This window comes from Empidonax traillii, unplaced genomic scaffold (assembly GCF_003031625.1).
Source record: "Empidonax traillii isolate 1590-97213 ecotype Southwest subspecies unplaced genomic scaffold, ASM303162v1 scaffold80:size1517328, whole genome shotgun sequence".
Taxonomy (NCBI): Eukaryota; Metazoa; Chordata; class Aves; order Passeriformes; family Tyrannidae; genus Empidonax; species Empidonax traillii.
The window spans coordinates 513,526-532,724 of record NW_020955273.1 but is presented as its reverse complement, the minus strand read 5'-3'; the positions used below and the strand labels follow the sequence as shown (position 1 = coordinate 532,724).

The 19,199-nt window shown below is 39.6% G+C and overlaps 1 protein-coding gene across 1 annotated transcript in view; it reads left to right on the top strand.

Annotated features, from left to right (window-relative positions):
• The first annotated feature begins 1,541 nt into the window (after window positions 1-1,541).
• PPP1R3A (protein phosphatase 1 regulatory subunit 3A) overlaps window positions 1,542-19,199 on the top strand; it is a 29,390-nt gene continuing 11,732 nt past the window's right edge. Inside the window, exon 1 of the mRNA XM_027880936.1 lies at window positions 1,542-2,350. Coding sequence (XP_027736737.1) covers window positions 1,557-2,350 — 794 coding nt within the window. The 5' untranslated portion in view covers window positions 1,542-1,556. The remainder of the gene's footprint in view (window positions 2,351-19,199) is intronic.

Genomic DNA, 19,199 nt, shown 5'->3' with positions numbered 1-19,199 from the left:
TGCTTTTACCATTGGCCCTTTTTGAAAAATACAGCATTGTACAGCATTGGATCAAAATTAATAACATCCCTAAAGCATAGAGGTTATGTAGTTTGTGGTAGAAACATATTTTTTAAGTCTCTCCTGATATGTCTTTTTCTCAAAGTGTGATGATATTAGGGAATTAGGAATGTTTTTACAATAGCAGGTGGGATGGCTATTGAGGGGTTAAGATGGAGAAGCATTGGTAAGACTGGAGATGATCTCATGGTGTGGGAGGATGCCTCATCAGAAAAGATGGTACCAGATGATTCATGGTAAGATGCAGTTTACCTTTTAATCTGGTAACAGACATATCCAGGTCAGTGCTAAAGTTACCTATAAGTGAGACCATAGCAATAGAGGGAAGAATTCAAAGTATTTCTGATGTGCACTGAGATCTGTGATCACGCCACTAGCGCTGCAAGTCTCTGGCATGGCTAATTTCAAGATAGTCTTGCTTTATTTCTTAGCTTTTACTGTACTGTTAAGATTATAGTGTAGGGTTACCCTTTGAGATAGAAGCAAGGGAAGTAGTAGAGGTTAAATAATATGATGGAAAAAGGTAACATTTTGAGTTCAAGATCTTTGTTCTGTAGACTGAATCTTTCCATGCATAGAATGCCATAAAAGTAAAAGCCAAATTCTAACCTATTTAGTTGATTAAGAAGACACTGTTTCATTTCATATCATGTGAAGATGATCTGCACAAACTTTTAAAAGTGCAGTGTGTTTCTTTCTCCTGCTTATAGCTGTGTGGTACAGATTTGTGTTTCAGAGTTGGCTACATAAGTTAATTCTTTCCATTACTTTTCTCTCTGTTTGGCTGGATGATGCTAAATGCAGTCTAGAATTAGAAGATTTCATAGTCTAATTAGTGTTGAATTCAGCCATATTTACAATGGTGCATTACAAGTTCAGCTCCAGTGTACTCACTTCAAGGTTTTATAGTCTTTCTGGTTGATTTAAGTTGTGATCCTTAGCTAGAAAAAGCTGGCATAGTCCTAGTATCTGGTGTACTGAGTCAGTGTGGTATAATGCTAGGGCAGCATGTGACATTGCCTTTTTATATTTGAAAACATTGTAAAAGTGGACTTGAAAATATATAAAGGAATAGTTTACAGTATAGGAACTATTTACCTGTGAAGTGTATATCCTAATCAGAGATTGATAGCTCCTCATTTGCCCAATATGATGAATCCGTTGTGCAACATAAATTGATCATCTAAAGATAGCTCTATTTGTGCAATTTAACAATGTAAATAAGTTAGTTTGTTAATACTGTTCTTCTTCTTAGAACATAGAGCCACATAAAAGTAGGGAATACAATATTTGAAATGTATCACTGAAATTATAACACCTAACACTGTCAGATGGAGAAAGGCCAACATAGCTCTCACACCATAGCATCTATTAATAGGCCTGACTCCCTTTTGCAATGTCAACTGTAACATTAATCCTTGTTTTAAATCATAGTGTCTCAAATATCAGCTGCTACTAGTTGTACAGTTCTCTTTCAGTTTATATCAGAGAGCCCAATGGAGTCTTTTGAAGAACCTAGTCAGGTTAACAAGGCTAACTTATTACAAGTCCCCACTGTAAGTGATTTCACTTCAGAGGATGAAGATGTTAAAATTGACATTGCACTTCGTTTCTCTCCACGTCCCCGAAGGCGGAATTCTGCATCTTCAGAGGAAGAAGAGGCATATACTCCCACCAACATCTCAAGAAAAGTTTCATTTGCTGATGCATTTGGGTTTGATCTTGTATCTGTTAAAGAGTTCAATATCTGGGAATTTCCAAATACAGGACAAGACAATGATATAGAAGATGAAGTTTTCCCTCAGGAAGAATATTTTTTCTCTCAACTGTTTACATTACCTCCTTCTCAAGAAGAACTTCTGCAAAAAGTACGAGAGCAAAAAGTAGTGTTGGAGTCGATTCTCTTCCTGCCTGGGATTACCTGTATGAATGGCATTATACGAGTCCTCAATATATCCTTTGAAAAACAGGTGTATGTTCGAATGACACTGAATAACTGGCTCAGTTATTATGATATCCTCGCAGAGTTCATGCCTAATTCTTGTGGTAATGAAACCGATCAGTTCTGCTTCAAGATTTCTTTGTTGCCTCCTTACCAGAAAGATGGAGCTAAGGTGGAGTTCTGTATACGGTATGAGACATCAGTTGGTACCTTCTGGGCAAACAATGATGACAAAAATTACACGCTGATTTGTCACAAGAAAGAAACTACACCCAAGGTGGATAATAAACCCCAGAAAGAGGTTACAGATAAGTATCTTAAAGGCTGCTTAAAGACAACACAAAACAGGTGAGGTTACACCTTAACTTTTGGTAATTTAGAATATACCTGGCTAATTCTGGTTTTCTGTGGGTGGTTGCTGAAGTCAAGACTGTCCATGCTGTTTTCTTCTATTTTATTTCTTCTTAATGAAAAATTTGGCCAAGACTTGTTTTCAGTAAAGCTCTGCCAGTGGTTTTCTGCAGATAGATTAGTTGGGATCATGGTTTTAATAAATGGCATGCTTGCCATTAGTTTGAAAAGCAATATGAGGGTCTATACATTATGGGCTATGATTTTGATCTCTGTAGGACATAAATTGAGCTGACATCATTGAGAGCTTTGTTTCAGATTGAGGTAGCTGTACAATTAAAACACTCCACATTCACTTCCTTTGTAAGTTAAAAAAAAAAAAAAGAGCAAAAGAAAGATGGTTTTTCATGATATTTATTTCATGGTTCATTCTCTACATGCAATAATGAAATGGCAGAGGTGGTTCAAGAAGTGGATAACTCAGGGAAGGATCCTATTGCAATTACAATAGCTAGCACAAACTTTTCTGCAAGTGTTTGGGCTATTCTGCAAGGCTTATAATTCCTTTTCCCTGCCACTAGTTGATGCTTCTGTTTCACAAAATGTGAAATGAATAATAATTTATAAGACAAAATTGTAACATATTAAAGAAAAATATATAGAATTTATCTTTTATATATTGTTCTAATTAAATATAGACAACAATGTTAATTATAGAGTAAAGCGGCAGCAGTTAACTCATAATTTAATTGCATATAAAAAGACACAATTAGGAATGGTAAATTTTGGCTTCCTACCATTCTTAACTATTTCCTTTCTGTGAGCAAGGCAATGTTGCATGCAAAAATCTAATTCTCAATTTCTTTGCTCCTCAAATTTGCTATGAATCAGTTGGAGTTCTACAGAGCCAAATCTGTGTTTTACTTGTAGTGTGCTTTGCAATACTTAGATCCCAGAACTGAATTCGTGTTGGGTTTTTAGTTCCTATACTCTTTCCAAATAAGGCAGTGCTGTTTGATTTCCCTGATGCTCTTCCACTGGACTGAGTTGGTGGGGAAGGGGAAACAGATCCGCAGCAGTAGTGGTAGCTTAAGGAGGAGGGAGACAGCCAGCGTTTCCCCTGTGCAGAATCTCCCTTCCCAAAATTCAGACTTGCTGCACTGGGAGCTTCTGCCAGCTCTAATCACACATGAACCCTGTGAGGAGGTGTGCAATAAATATGGCTTAGTGCCTGCGTCAATGCTGCAGTGTAAGAGCAGCTCCAGGGCTAGCCCAAGGCTTGATTCAGAGCTACAAAGCTCTGCTGATAAGTGTCCCTTGCGCCAACCCTGGAGCCATCATGATGATGTTTCCATGGGGTAACATCCCAGTACATCAGAGCAGAGGGAATGATGCTTTTACGTGCCATGTGGTCAACTCCTGACATTTGAGTCTGCTTTTGTACATAATTTCTGTCCTTTAAGAAGTGTCACATGACCCCTTTGGGGTAAATAGGATAGCCTGAGATAGCCTGCAGAAGGGCACTGATATCAAATACCAGAGGTGTATGCAGGCACTATGACTCCCGTCTAAGTTCAGGTAGCCCACACAGAGCAGATGACTGACTTGGAGAGCTGAGTCCTAATTTAGCGAGCCCTGGGCTTCCAGATTCTTGCAGGAGTAATCTGAAAATTTAGATACAATTGGGCATCTAAGATTAAATGGCTCCTAAGTGTTTAATTCGCTAAAGTTTCATGTGACATGCACAGTGCTAGCAAAAGTTGTAGAAGCCTTTCTTCTGGGGGATCCTCTTTTAATACGATATGCTAAACGATTTATGTGTAAATCAGACAGAGAGCTGATTTAAAAAATTGGAAAGGATAATATGTCTACTCCTGAATATAAAATTATCTTGTCTCTACTCAGACTGTAATGTTGTCTTCTCTATCGGGCTGAAGACGAATGCAGCTGTGTGAATGGGTTTATACAAATATATGTGTTTATGTACATGCATGTGCATATTTGTCCATATAGACACATGTACACATGTATGTGTAAAATATGTAAACCAAAGTGGTCAGATTCTTGTCTACGTTGCCATCTGCTACACTTCTGTCAAACAGTTAATTAGCGTGCACTTTCAAGACCCTCTTTAGTCACAGAAGGATATACAGAGATCTTACAGTAAATGCAAAAATGAGCTGAAAGTGTCTTTGGAATATTCTGTGGTCACCAAGGCATCTGAAACAGAGTTTTGGCAGTTTGTAATCCAGGACCAATTTTATGCTACAGAAACTTCATTGACTTCACAGGAGTTACAGCTTTCACCAGTGTAAATGAGGTCAGCACCAGGGACTTTTGTTTCAAAAGAACTGAGATGCCAACTTCCATTGCTCACTTGTTTTTCAAAGTGTCTTTGTACATGTTGCCCCTTTGAGTGAGGAGAAACACCCTGCAGAAATCTGCAAAAGTACCTCATTATTCTCCTTCAGACCCTCATTATAACTCCTTTGCTTTGATGTCTAGAAAAAAAAGAGCAAGAAAAACAAACCCCCCAAAACTGGTAAAGTGAGGCTGTTGATGTGCTATAACTCCTTCATATCACATTGCTACCAATTTATCGGCTCTCCTCCACCAGCCCGTCTCTTTCTCTCTTGCTTTTTGTCTGGATGATAAACTCTGCCACATTTGTAAATGCTCTGCTGGATGTTTATAAAACATTTAGCAAAGTGGGGGTTCCTCAACCATAATAAGCTTGTCTTTTGGGCTGCAGCAATGCAAATAGATATACACAGAAGTAAAACCATTTTTAACTTTGATTCACACAACAAGGAGGCAGGTAAGGAATATTTCTATCCATGCCCATGAGCTGGACATTTTAGATTAAAGATTTCTTTATAGCAATCTGAACAGAAGGATAATTTAAGAGGTCACTAATTTAGGCCTCTATCTCAAATATAGAAACCTGTAATAACATTTTTTGATTTTTTTTTTAACTCTTGGCTCTGAGATATTTATACTTTCTCTTAAAATATGCAATTTACCTCTTCAGTTAAAAAATAGGACATTAAAGAATAATGTTTTTTAAGCAGGAAAGTCTGATTCACTCTAGGGCATACTTGCGTGGCTCATTAAATGTCATTAACGAGGATTAGTTGGGTTAGTTAAGTAAAAGGAATAAAATGCACTTTCAGAGGAAGTTACTGAGAAAACACAACATGACTATATCATGTTATTCTTAAGAACATGATGCAGGACAAAGTTGAGTAAATGAGGGCAATTAGGTGGTTTCTGATGCCATTATTCAGAAATAAAATTAAAATTGAGTTCAGCCTCAAAAGTTCCACCTGAAAAAAAGAATGACAATGAAAAGCAACACTGCATCAAATAATTAATGCTGAAAATTGTCTATATTTGGATAATCAGAACCACATGACTTAAAAGCCTACCTATTCATTACACGTTGCATTGGCTTTTCCTTCCATGTCTAGGTATGTACAAATAGTCTTCTCTTAAAATTTCATAAAGTATTTACTTCTAGATATATTTTGCAAAGCTAAAAGTATTTCCTCAGAAACTTTAACAATTTTTGTGGTTTTCAAAAGTCTTAAAGGATGTATAGAAACAAAATATAGTTTGGAAAAATAGTGTTAAAAATAATTAATTAATGTTTAAGTCTATCTGAAAGCATTTGCTTAACTTATATACAGTCATAAATATACTTTGAGGGAAAAAGTGACTCAATATTTTAAGCCTGTCACCAGAAATTAAAATGTTTCTGCAAAAAAACAGGCCTGATTTCTATCATATATATGTATTCATATAAATAAAATGTAAGTTAATTATATCAGCTCCACTCTTTTCTCTTTTTGTTTGACTTTTGTTCTTACGGGACATGGATAATAGATTCTGAACATGAACCTTTCCTGGTCCTCAGGTTTGGACCACACGTGGTTTTTTTGTTGACACCAGGCTCCTGCACTGATCTGATAAGACAGGAACTGGCTGGGTGTTGCATGAGGCAGACTCCTGCAGATCATGCTGCACAGTGCAGTGAAAAAGTAATGTAAACTATTTCCCCTGTCACTGATGGAGCTGCATCACGTTTCTGTGCTTTGCCCTGGATTGCCATCTGTCAAGATCAAGAGCAACAGCCCAAGGAAAACGGCTGATAATCATGAAAATTGTTCTACGAAGGACATAACATGTATTTGGACTCCTCTGACAAGGAAGAGGAAGGCCAGTATTTATGTCATAGCTGTTAGAGTTATCCCCCTCTGAGCCCACAAATCTATCACCCTGAACTGATCCACAGGTGTATCAGTGTGATCCAGCTGATGTTGGTCCTATGCTTTTATTTGTGATTGACAGACTGTATCTTTCTTGAATAATAGCACATCAATTCACTTACCTTCATGATGCCACTTTAAAATGCAATACAGAATAGGGAGATGGCTCTTACAAGAGTTGCTCTGTGTACATTGCACAATGAGAAAGAAGAGATTAAAAACCTCTGTGGGCCACCAGTGCCAACTGTGAAACCATAAATACTGAATGGTCTTAAAGCAATTGCTAGTGAGAAAATGTCTTCTGTGCATGATTAGGTTCTCATCTTCAGCTGCTGCCTTATCCCCTTTCTGATGGGAGGCAAAGGAAGTTCATGAAGACCCAGCTTGGCAGGACTGCACCATCCTCAGTCAGTCTTCCCCAGGCAGATGGCAGATCTGTGCCTAGGTTGCCCTGAGAAATGCAGTTTTGCATCAGCTCCTCTTAGCCTTTCCCACAAACTCATGATGTAATTAAAAAAAACAAGGACTTCTGAGCGAGATGTTTGGAAATAGCTTCTCATGCACTTTACTATGAGGAACAACTGTATTATTCCCAGCTGGACCATTTAAAATAGGGTATTTAAATTATGCTCCCTTTTAATCCTTTTTCTTTTGATTGTTGTTCACCATAATCAGAAAAGGGGAAGAAGAGCAGAAAAGGTGTTAAAGCACAGATCTTTGTGTTCCTCTATTTAAATAATCTCAAGGTTGTTTCTGTCATTTTAAGTCACGAGTTACAGCCTGATCATCATACAGATATGGGATTTGGCTAAAGTTTATTGCTATTATTAGGAAGTAACTGTAGTCACTGTTTTTACCAGGAGAGCAGCTGCTAGAGAAGCTATCCATTCACAGGGAGCTAGCTAAAAACAGTACTCCTCTCGTCATGTTCCCAGCCCTTCTCTTGTCTCCTGGTCATTGCCAGTCTTTGTCAGTTGTAGAAGCAGGTAGGACTGGCACAAAAAAAGAGACTTCTCTAGGTACTTGAATACCATGATTATCAGGGACAGAGAAATTATTTAAGGTGCTCTAAAATATATTATTCAGACAAGTGGGGTAAAAGCAAGCTGTAGATTTGAGGCTGAGTATTAGGAATGCTTCTTAATAGCAACTCTAGAGTTATCTTTTAAGGAAATTGCTGCAGCCTTACTCTCCAAAGTAATTTAAAATAAGCTAAGATAAACCACTTGAAAAATATTCTATAGGGAACAATCCTACTTAGCTAGAAACTACGCTTAATGTTTTTTTTTCTGTCTGTTTAATCATAATATTTCAGAATCCAGGCATACTTACTATTTGAAATATGAAACTTATTAAAGATCCTAAAGATAGATATCTAAGTTAATGGCTTAAGGCTTTGAATGCTATCACAGAAATGCTAAAGAAACAGGTGGAAGATATGCATGAGAATGGCATGCACTCACAAATAAACGTATGCTTTCTGTACTTGTGGTCACCTAATTGAAAAGTACTTGAAGATGGAAAACCAGTCACATTTTAGCTTTTGGTGATTGTGAACTGTGCTATCCATGTGCCATCCATTTATTGCACTAGAAACATTAAAAGAAGGTTTTAAAATTTTGGGGAACAACAAATGAACATAGCTTGTTACTGTACTGGCAATCTTAGCATAGTATTTACTCTGGAACTCTAATAGTATCAGTGATTTCTTATTCCCTTCCGTGATCTACCTTAGAAATTGCTCTCAACAGTGCTACAGAACAGAAATCTGTGCTCTCATAGGTGGGAAATATTGGTTGTTATAAAGCTTATAAAATCCATATAAAAACATAAAATCAGTGCTTTGTAATTTGAGTATCACTTCTCAGCCATATGATAAGTACTTGTAATTATACATGCATTGCTTGGCTTTACACTTGTAAGACTTTTCAGCTGCTACAATTTCATCAGTTTATTTAAATAAGCCAATACTGTAACACTATTATAACTGACTTTTAGAACTTTTCAATTCAACAACTGGCTTGATCCTGCATAAGGCGCAATAAATAATTTAATGAACATCAGAAGTCTCACTGAACTTTTTAGAACTCTGTATGTGTAAAACTATCATTGAATGTTAATATTTACAGGACCAGAGCTTATTTCTACACTCTTTCAGATTGCTGGTTAAGGACCTTCGGACAAATAGAAATATATTGCTAACGGATCTCCTGTATGTTCAATGATTCTTTTGTATAGGGAGGTATCTATTTTGTAAACTGAACCAGACTGTAAATACCCATTTCAAAACTCTCTCCTGTCCATCATTCAGGTATTTCAGCTCAAAAATGTTCAGTTGGAAAAAAAATTGTTCCATTGCATTCATCTTGACCTGGTTAAATGTTAGTCTTGGAAAGATGTTTAAGGTTAGTGCAATATTAACTGAGAGCATTGGAGCCATATTTAATCACTGCATTCACTAACAGTGTCATTTGAGCTGTGTATGCTTATTTTGATCTTTAAGCCATGACCCAGTCCCAGCACCACAGATCTGAAATTAAAGCAGTTGATTCAGCTACAGTGTAGATCCAGAGAACTAATTTCTCATCATATTTTTAAGATAAAATGTGGACTATCTTCTCAGCTACTAAAGGTAAAAAGAATGATGCAAATAAATATTTTGTAAGCTAAACACAGTCCCTGCCTTAGGGCAAAGGAAGGGCTAAGACCTTTTAAACACCATGGGAGCATGTTAGAAGTGGCTATTTGATCCCTGGAACTTCAGTGACACACACAAACAAATATTAGTTGATATGCCAAAGGATAATAGGGTCTTGATTTTCTGAGTATTTCTCCACTCTCCCTGATTTGTGGAACCAGCGGATACACTAAACCTGAAGATTTATTACTGTTGGTTACTAATTGCAGTCCTAACAGGCACTGAGCTAAACAACTGAATGTGAACTAGGTAAAGGTGGTAGGTTTTTTTACCTTGCTCTTAGGTGCACCAAGTAGATTTGCATTTACATTTTGTTTTGATGCATAGTTGTTGTCCCTGCAATGTTTATGGATGCTGGACAATAAGCACAAGATGTTTCAAGCCTGAATCACAGAATCATAGAATTAACCAGGTAGAAAAAGACCTCTGAGATCATCAAGTCCAATACTTGATCCAACACTGCTGTGATTACTAAGTAATGGCCAGTCTTCGCGAACGAAGAACCGGGAAAGGTCTGCGCATTGGATTTTTTAGGTGAGACACAGTGTGCGCGGAACTGAGCCCACCCTTTAATCCTGAGGTTCATCTGCCGGGGCCAAGCGAGCTTGGGCAGTGGCAGCGAGGTCCTCAGGACGTAGATGGATTGCCTTACAGGGCTAACGAGCTCCATCTGCCCGGGGAGTGTCCTAACCGGGAATCGAACCCAGGTCTCGGCGTTGACAGCACCGCGGCCTAACCACTGCACCACCAGGGGCACTCTGTGATTACTAGACCATGGCTCTAAGTGTCACATCCAGTCTCATCTTAAAAACCTCCAGGACGGTGAATCCAACACCTCCCTGGGCAGACCACTACAATGTCTTCTTACTCTCTCCATAAAAGATTTTTTCCTGATATTCAACCTAAACCTGCCCTGGCAGAGCTTAAGACCATGCCCTCTCATCCTGTTGCTGATTGCATGGAAGAAGAGAACAATGCCTACCTGGCTGCAATGTCCTTTCAGGTAGTTGTAGAGAGGGATGAGGTCTCTGCTGAGCCTCCTCTTCTCCAGGCTAAACACCCCCAGCTCCCTCAGCCTCTCCTCATAGGACTTGTGCTTGAGTCCCTCCACCAGCCTTGTTGTTCTTCTCTGCACCTGCTCCAGCACCTCAATGTCTTTCCTAAACTGAGGGGCCCAGAGCTGAACACAATACTCAAGGTGTGGCCTCACCAGCGCTGAGTGCAGAGGCCGAATCACTTCACCTGCTGGCCACACTGTTCTTGATGCAGGCCAGGATGCCATTGGCCTTCTTGGCCACCTGGGCACACTGCTGGCTCATGTTCAGCCTCCTTTCAATCAGCACCCCCAGGTCCCTTTCTGCCTGGCTGCTCTCCAGCCACTCTGTGCCCAGCCTGTAGCGCTGCAGGGGGTTGTTGTGGCCAAAGTGAAGGACCCGGCACCTGGCCTTGTTGAACTTCATCCTGCTGGAATCAACCCAACTCTCCAGTTTGTCCAGATTCCTCTGAGGAGCCCTCCTGCCTTCCAGCTGATCGACACTCCCACCCAACTTGGTGTCGTCTGCAAATTTGCTAATTCCACTCAGTCTCCTCATCCAAATCATCAATAAAGATTAAATAGAACTGGGCCCAGCACTGATCCCTGGGGGACACCACTGGTGATTGGCGGCCAACTGGATGCAGCCCCGTTCGCCAGCACTCTCTGGGCCCAGCCCTGCAGCCAGTTCTTAACCCAGCAGAGAGTGCCCCTGTCCAAGCTCTGGGCTGCCAGCTTTTTCAGGAGTACGCTGCAGGAGTCAGTTTTGAAGGCTTTGATGAAATCCAGATAGACCACATCCACAGCCTTCCCCTCATCCACCAGGCAGGTCACCTGATCATAAGAGGAGATCAGGTTGGTCAGAAAGGACCTGCATTTCTTAAACCCGTGCTGGCTGGGTCTGATCCCTTGTCCATCCTGTGAGTGCTGTGTGATTGCACTCAGGATGACCTGCTCCATAACTTTGCCAGGCACTGAGGTCAGGCTGACGGGCCTGGAGTTTCCCAGGTCCTTCTTGCAGCTTGCTTTGTGGATCAGCTTGACATTTGCCAACTTCCAATCATCTGTGACCTTCCCAGAGAGCCAGGACTGTTGGTAAATGATGGATAATGGCTTGGAGAGCTCTTCTGCCAGCTCCCTCATCACCCTAGGATGGATCCCATCTGGTCCCATAGAATTGTTAGGATCCAAGTGGCTCGGCAGATCTTTAATTGTTTCCTCCTGGATTACAGGGGAGCTATTTGGCTTCCTGTCTCTGACTATCAGCTCCAGATGCCAGTTGTCCTGAGGACAACCCACCTTAGTGTAGAAAACTGAGGCAATGACGGTGTTAAGTGTTAAGTATCTCAGCCTTTTCCTCATCTTCAGTGACTGTTCCCTCAAATGTCCAACAAAGAATGGAGGTTTTCCTTGCCCCTCCTTTTGCTGTTGATGTATTTGAAGAAGCACTTGTTTTTATCCCTAACAAAAGTGGCTATATTGACTTCAAACTGTGCCTTTGTCTCTCTAAATCTCTTTCTACAAGACTTAATTATATTCCTAAACTCTTCATGAGTACCCAGCCCTTTTTTCCATAGTTGGTAAGCTCGCACTTTTACCCTAATTTCCTTTAATAGTTCCCTGTTCAGCTGAGCTGTCCGTCTTCCCTGCCAGCTCACCTTTTGGCACACGGGGACAGCTTGCTCCTGTGTGTTCAAGACTTACTTCTTGAAGAATTCCCATCCCTCCTGTACCTCAAGGGCTATTTCCCAAGGTACCCTCTGAACCAGTCTTCTGAGTAGGCTGAAATCTGCCCTGTGGAAGTCCAGGGTATAAGTCTTTTTGATGGCCCTCTTTGCATCCCTGAGTATTGAAAACTATTATTTCATGGTCACTGTGCCTCAGATGGCCTCTGACCAACACATCTCCCACCAACCCCTCTCTGTTTGTGAACAGTAGGTCTGGCAGGCCCCACCCCTGGTAAGCTCATTTACCAGATGGAGCAGGAAATTATCCTCTATACGCTCAAGGAATCTCCTAGACTGCCTTTTCTCTGTCATGTTGAGCTCCCAGCAGACATCCGTCAGGTTGAAGCCTCCCACAAGAACAAGGGCTGGCGATTATGAGACATATGCCAGCTGCTTGTAGAAGAATTCAGCACCCTCATTATCCTGGTTGGGTGGTCTATAACAGACTCCCACTATGATGTCAGCCTTGTTGACCTTCCCCCTGATTCTGATCCACAGGCACTCAACCTTATAGTTACTGACTTCAAGTTCTACAGAGTCAAGAGTCTCTCTAACATACAGAGCCACCCCTCCACTTCTCCTACCTTGCCTATCCCGTCTGAAGAGCTTGTAGCCATCCATGGCAGCACTCCAGTCGTGCGAGTCATCCTACCATGTTTCCATGATGGCAACTACATCATGGCTTCATGTTGCTAGAGGGTTGAGGAGTTTGTCAGTGTCTAAATCTACCCCAGTAATTCTGAACCAGTAATCTCCTGGGTTATATTCCATGTATTCTTGATAGAAACATTGAGATCTATCACACAACTGCCGTCTTGCTGTGTGGTACGAAGCATGTAAAAAACACAAAAAGGTTATAAAAGTCTCTCGTGGTGATAACACCTGGGAATTTTGTCTTATTGAGATACTGAATTTACAATTGCTTTCCAAGATTTAGATCAGAGTTACCCTTTCTCAAGAACAACTCTTGAAGGTTTTTTTTTGTTGTCATCTGTTCTGTTCTCCTCCCCAGGGGTGGTTTCTGTGTCTTAGTCTCACCTGACTGCCATCTGTCCGTCGGCCTCTTTAAGGCATTTGTCACCTTCTTGCATACCTTCTCAGCCTACCGCAGTCAACCTCTAGGAAATATGCTCTCTTCTGACATCCCGGGAGGAGACTTCTTCTCTGTTCTTCCCCTCTGAGATCCAGAAAAAGACAAGGAGCCACTTTGGTTACGGTCTTTTTCATCTCGGATCTAGACAAAACAGATACAACTTGAGAGTTTCTCTCCTTCCATCTTTTAAATCAGTGGGAGAAAGAAGCAAGAGAACAACAGAGGAACACTACCTCCAGTTCGTTTCTACAAAATCATTTCAGTATTTGATCATACCCCTTCCAGAAAAAATAGCAACCTAAGAAGCGTAATCTCTGACCTTAGGCCAAGCCTAGTCCTCAGAAAACGTAACTCCTGATTCACCTTTTCCTCTTTTTCAATATCTTGGTCCTGGAAATAGAATCCCAATAGTAGGGTCCTGCAGTACTAATTCACAATGGAGCTGTCAATAGACCTGTTAACCTAGACCTGCTAACCCTGCCCAGGAGGATCATTTTGAAAGAGTTTCTCTCTTTCTGAAAGACTTGGCCATTCTGTAAAGAACTTATTCAATTTTCTGTTAAACAGCTGTTAAACAGGACTTCTGAAGTGGTTTATTTTGAAAATTTCTGCATGGATATTGCAATAAGGTACAGCAATCATGACAGAGCTATAAAATTATATGAAAAAAGTGGCAGTGTTCTTGTTTATAATTGCTATAGCTTAATTTGAGGTATAACTGTCTTATTTTGCAATGCTTTTTTTCTGCAGTCTTCACACCTATAGTTATGAGATTTGGGGATAGGCAGTGCTATATTACAGGTTTGAGCCTGGCACCAAATTGGTGTTGGGCTCCTGGTTCAGATTGTATGGCACAAAAATCTTCTAATGGACAGATATACATCTGTATTAAAAAAAAAAAAAATCACAATAAAAGTTATATGAATGTTTTGCCATTAAAACTCAAGGTCTTTTTTAATGAGCTAGAAAATAAAGACTAATTTCTTGGGACTTTGTTTGCTTTGAGGCTATGATTATTCTCATCCCAAGTCAAGCCAATGCATTTTGTTCTGTGCCACCTATGTCCCTGCTTCAATCATAAACTAAGACTGAAAAATGAAAATATTAGTAATTGGAAAATATAATCCCCTGGATAGCACCAATCCAATAATCTTAATAAAAATAGGTTTATTACAAACATTGCTTGAATCCTACTGGGAATTATCTTTTCAGAAAAAAACACTCAAAATCCCTTACAGCTGCTCTCTTGATCAATTGTCCCCCCTCAATACTATTAATCATCATACCATATACCGCTTATTCTGAGCATCTTTTTCCGCTTCACTTTCCAAACTTCTCTTCTAATTTCTCCTTGTGCAGAAGCAACTGACAGTCCTTTATGGTCATTTTGAAGTCCCGCCTTTATTCTTCTGGTGCCAGCCCCTTTTTTTAGGTGACATGACCAAAACTAAGGGGTATTTCCTCGGGGTGGAGAAGTACCACAAGTTAATATTGTCTTCCTCAAATTTCAAAGATTTTAGTACAGATTTTTTGTGGCTCTGTTTTCATGCAAGACACTTGTGAAGTTTGCTTGACTGACTCTCCTGATAATGCAGTCTTCTATTCTCAGCCTAGTTTCAAAATGGCAGCTGCAGTACAAACCTCCATTGCCGCGCCAACCAGCAAATGTCCTCACCTACTGCTCTAATAATGAGTGGGCCATGCCATTTTCTGCCTCTGTCCTCTGTTGCCTGACTATCAACAAGGGAGCTAATTAGTGTCAGTCCTGTTTGTTTGGTGACACCTATTTACTAAGAACTAGATTGGGCCTTCTATAACACTGCCGATAGTTGAAGGTCATATAAGAAAATCAATCTTTCCTAGATTTATAATATGGGCTCGGATTTACATACAGCATCATTCTAATAGGATCTAATAGGAGTTATAATGGCATAATATTTTAAAATAGTATTCAGTAATTTCTACTTAATTTTCACATAGCTGTTCAATTATAGATGTTGATTTTCCCTGCAATTTTTGCTTCTGAATCTTTACCTGTGTGGTCTCAATCAGTTTTGAATCTAAGAATATAATTTAAATAATTGTTTCTGCATTGTTTATATGACTTTTTTTTTTCTGTTGTGCTTCTATTTTCTAAAGACCTTCTTAAAAAAAACCTATATAAACAGAAGGCCATGGTATTGCCACACACGACATGTAATAGCAGTGTAATGGTTCAGACATGTATAACATGACATCTCCAAAAGGAGAGATCATTTGAAACCAAAATGCTTTTAGGTACAAATTTGCCATATTTTCAGGTAAAGCCAACGGACAATTAGAAATTCAGGAGTGTGTGTTAGGAGCCCAGAACGAGGCATGATGCTGGCTGAGTTTCAGCTGTCCTCTGTTTTGTTGTCAGCACGGACAGCAATGCTCCACATCTCGTTCACACTGCTCTGTGCCGGCCTGGTCTGTCTGTGATTAGTGCAGCTGTTAATTTCTGCTGTACCTAAGGTCTAGTTCCTAGGACTCTACATCAGGTTTTGGAAGGAGGCAGGTATTTCAGCCTGAGGACACAGCCACTGCCCAGGTCCACAGCCCAGCCACCTCCAAAGTCTGCTCCCCAACACCACCCTGAACTTCACTGTGTCACCATCAACGTCCAGCACTGCTCTGACACCCTACCTAACATTAAGATCAGCTTCTCTTAACAGTATGTAAAAGTCTGAAAATTACATAATGTTCCTAAAAGGTGTTACAGCTGCATGCGTAGTTTCCTTGCAACTTGCTTTCAGAGACATTTTACAGCCTCTCCCCACCTGCTCTGACTAATGGGTTCTGTCAGCTTTCACATGCTGCAGACACAGACTGCCCTTGCCACCTTTGCTCTGCTGCTCACTTTGTCCTCTCCTCCAAACCCTGGGCAGACCCTTCCCAGTTCTGATTTTATGTGCCCAGCACCTTTGCCTTCTGGGACAGCCATAATTCTGTGTCCAATTGTTTAGTGCTCTCCCTAGGGTCTAATATTTGAGTTTTATTTCATTGCCTTTTATCCCCATGTCTTGTCTTAAAGAAACAGAGGACTGTTTCATTTTCTCATGCAGTATTGTCAATTTTCTTTTATGTTCTCTCTATGTACCATAGTCTATTGCAGCACATCCTCTTGTAGGGTGCACATCTTTTTTTTTTGCACCCTAATCTTCATATGTTCCAAATCTGGTTTGAACTACTGAAATTCTTAGGAATCATAAAACCTCTTTTCCTGTATTTAGATGGTTCCTAAGAAAAAAATGTATTCTCTTAATTTCTGGCAAATTCTTATCAATATCTTTATATACAAATTGTCATAAAGATAAGCTATTCTTATCTAATTGTTTCTAGGAGTTTAGGATTGTCTCAGCAGGAGCTGCTGAGGGATGAAACTTCTAATGATGATTTAAAGCAGTGAAGTGTGTAGGCTGAAACTGAAATAATTACTGCTGTAACCCTCTAAGCACTCCAAGTTCCTCAAGAGAAAATACTTTGTTCAGAACAGACCCTGAACAACAAAATGCTAAAAAAGTAAAATAATAATAATAAAAAAACCCCAAACCCTTGGAGCAGGATGATAATTTAGAACTAGAATCAGTATAATGTAGGGATGTTCTCAGCAACTGCTCACAAATGCATCAGACATCACAATTAAAAAGGAATAATAATTATGGCCCCATTCTAAAGTATGGAATACTTTATTCCATTCAATAAGTCATGAACACTTTAAAACCATCAGTGTAATCCACAAACCTATATTTACAACATTAAACTGGATGTTCTGCCTTTTCAATAACTGTCATCTCATCTCTATTATTTTCACCTCAGACTCTAATTGTTTCTTTTATAGGAGCTAACCTACCAGTGTCCTTGGCAGTACAGTTTATGGCTCATGCATTTACAGTAATTGTTTGGGCAATTTGCCACACAGTATAACAATCTTCACATCACAATCAGTTCTTATAATAAACAGCATTAGTTGTGAAAAATACAAGTGATGCATGATTCTTATGGTAGATAAAGGGCACTGAAGATGCCCTTTAGAAAAAGAAAGGAAAATGCTCAAGCCTTGAACTACTTGAGAAAAATACTGATGTCACAATAGAGCTAATTAATTTGATGGTACAAACAAGAGGGGGAAAGAGCCTTGCATTCATTAGTGTCAGTTTCATATGAGAGCATACTGTTCATAAAAATAATATTCTGCCTTCGTTTAGACAAAAACGTGCAGGTAAACAAATCAGAAATAAGCACCAGCTCCAGCAATAACAGTGATTACACTCCTTAGCTTTATCAAGGGTCTTTCTCCTCTATAGCCACAGGGAGTTCAGAGCCTGGGCAGGTACAACTTGCAGGTAGAACTTCCGATGAGGCCAGATCCTACCCCCCATCGGCCTGGCTGGCTCCAGTGTGACCAGCACAACCAAGCACTATCGGGCACTGGAGCCTCTGTGCATGTACTGGTTGGCTCCTGGGAAGCTAAGCATGAACTTAATGGCTTCTCTCCATAACAAGTGGGTGGTTACACCTAAAGGTGTCTCACTGCATGTATCTCTGCTGCAGACAGTTTGTGGCCTCTTGATTTTCAAGGGGCCCAAAATAAGAGGTCAAGCACTGCTCAGGGGGGAGGCTGTTCGACACACCTCTAGCAGGCAGCCTCCTATGCTAGAAATTCTCCAGAGGAGAAATAATATATATGCCCTCTAATGGCAGTGCATAGACAGGTAAACTTCAGCCTCCTTGCACCTCTACACCACGTTATGGACCCTGGTTGGTGCTGAGGCACAGCAAGGCAAGGCCCCAGAAGCTACGAAGGTGGCTTTGAGCCAGGGCTGTACCTCACCTACTGAGCTCAGATGTGAATTCTCTAGCAGCACAAGGGCTTGAGACTAAGAACTGCATGTGATAATAAATTGCGGAGTGATTGTATTGTAAGACTGTAACTTCAGCTCCTGATAACACAGACATCAATTTAAATCAGTAGAAGACTTGTCCCTACAGTGAATTTTGGGCTGAGCCTTATAGAAGCAAGGAATGAGTTTATATTTATTCATTAAATATTTAATTCATATATTTAGTGAGTGAAATAGAATAAAATTAACCATGGAGACAACATTACAAGAGAAGTCAAAGTCTTTGAAAATTCACATCAGGATTCTTGGTAGCTCCTGAACTTCTTTAGTTGTCATACAAAGACAGAGAGGTCAGGACACAATTTAGACCTAGATCCTGAAGTGTGTTGGGATGTATCTTCAGTAACTGTCTCCTCATGATCAGATTATCAAGATTATGTTGTTTTTGGTTTTGTTTTGTTTCTTTTTTTTTTTTTTTATAGTACTGTTTTCTTTTCTCTGCTGGCATTTCCATCTCCCCATGAACTGGTTTTGTTAATATTTTCTCCCCTGTCCAACTGTTATTTTAGGACCAGTATAAATAGAGTAATATTTTAAATGTAGTTTTCCAGTAAGCCAACTGTTCTGAGGTTTATATTAATTATGTTAGTTGTGCTAGTAAAAAAAAAAAAAATCACCTCAATTTCAGGATAGAATTTTGATTTTTTTTTTTTTTGAATCTACAGTAAAAAGCAATTAAATATTTAAGAAATGCATTCTTTGAATACTTTAATACCCTTATACCTCTCTGAATTTCTGAACAAATAATAATATTCCAACATTTTCTTTAAATATGAGATAGTATAAAACTGATCAGTTTGCATTAATTTCAAGAGCTTTACAGTTACATTTTCTCTTTCATTTCTCTGTAATCCAACTATTTTAGCCTTTTTTTGTGTTCTTTAGAAAAAATATTTCATTATTTAAATAGTAAGATATAGTGTAAGTGGATATAACACAGAACAAAGTGAACAGTGCTGTGAGCTGTCCAAAGATACAGACACAATTTTAGCCAAATATTGGTGTGAGAATTAAAATCATGACAAGCTACCATAACACCAGCCATTATGGAAAAGTTAGTAGCTTTTGGCTATAGTCTCAAACCTATTTCAGACCAGACCAA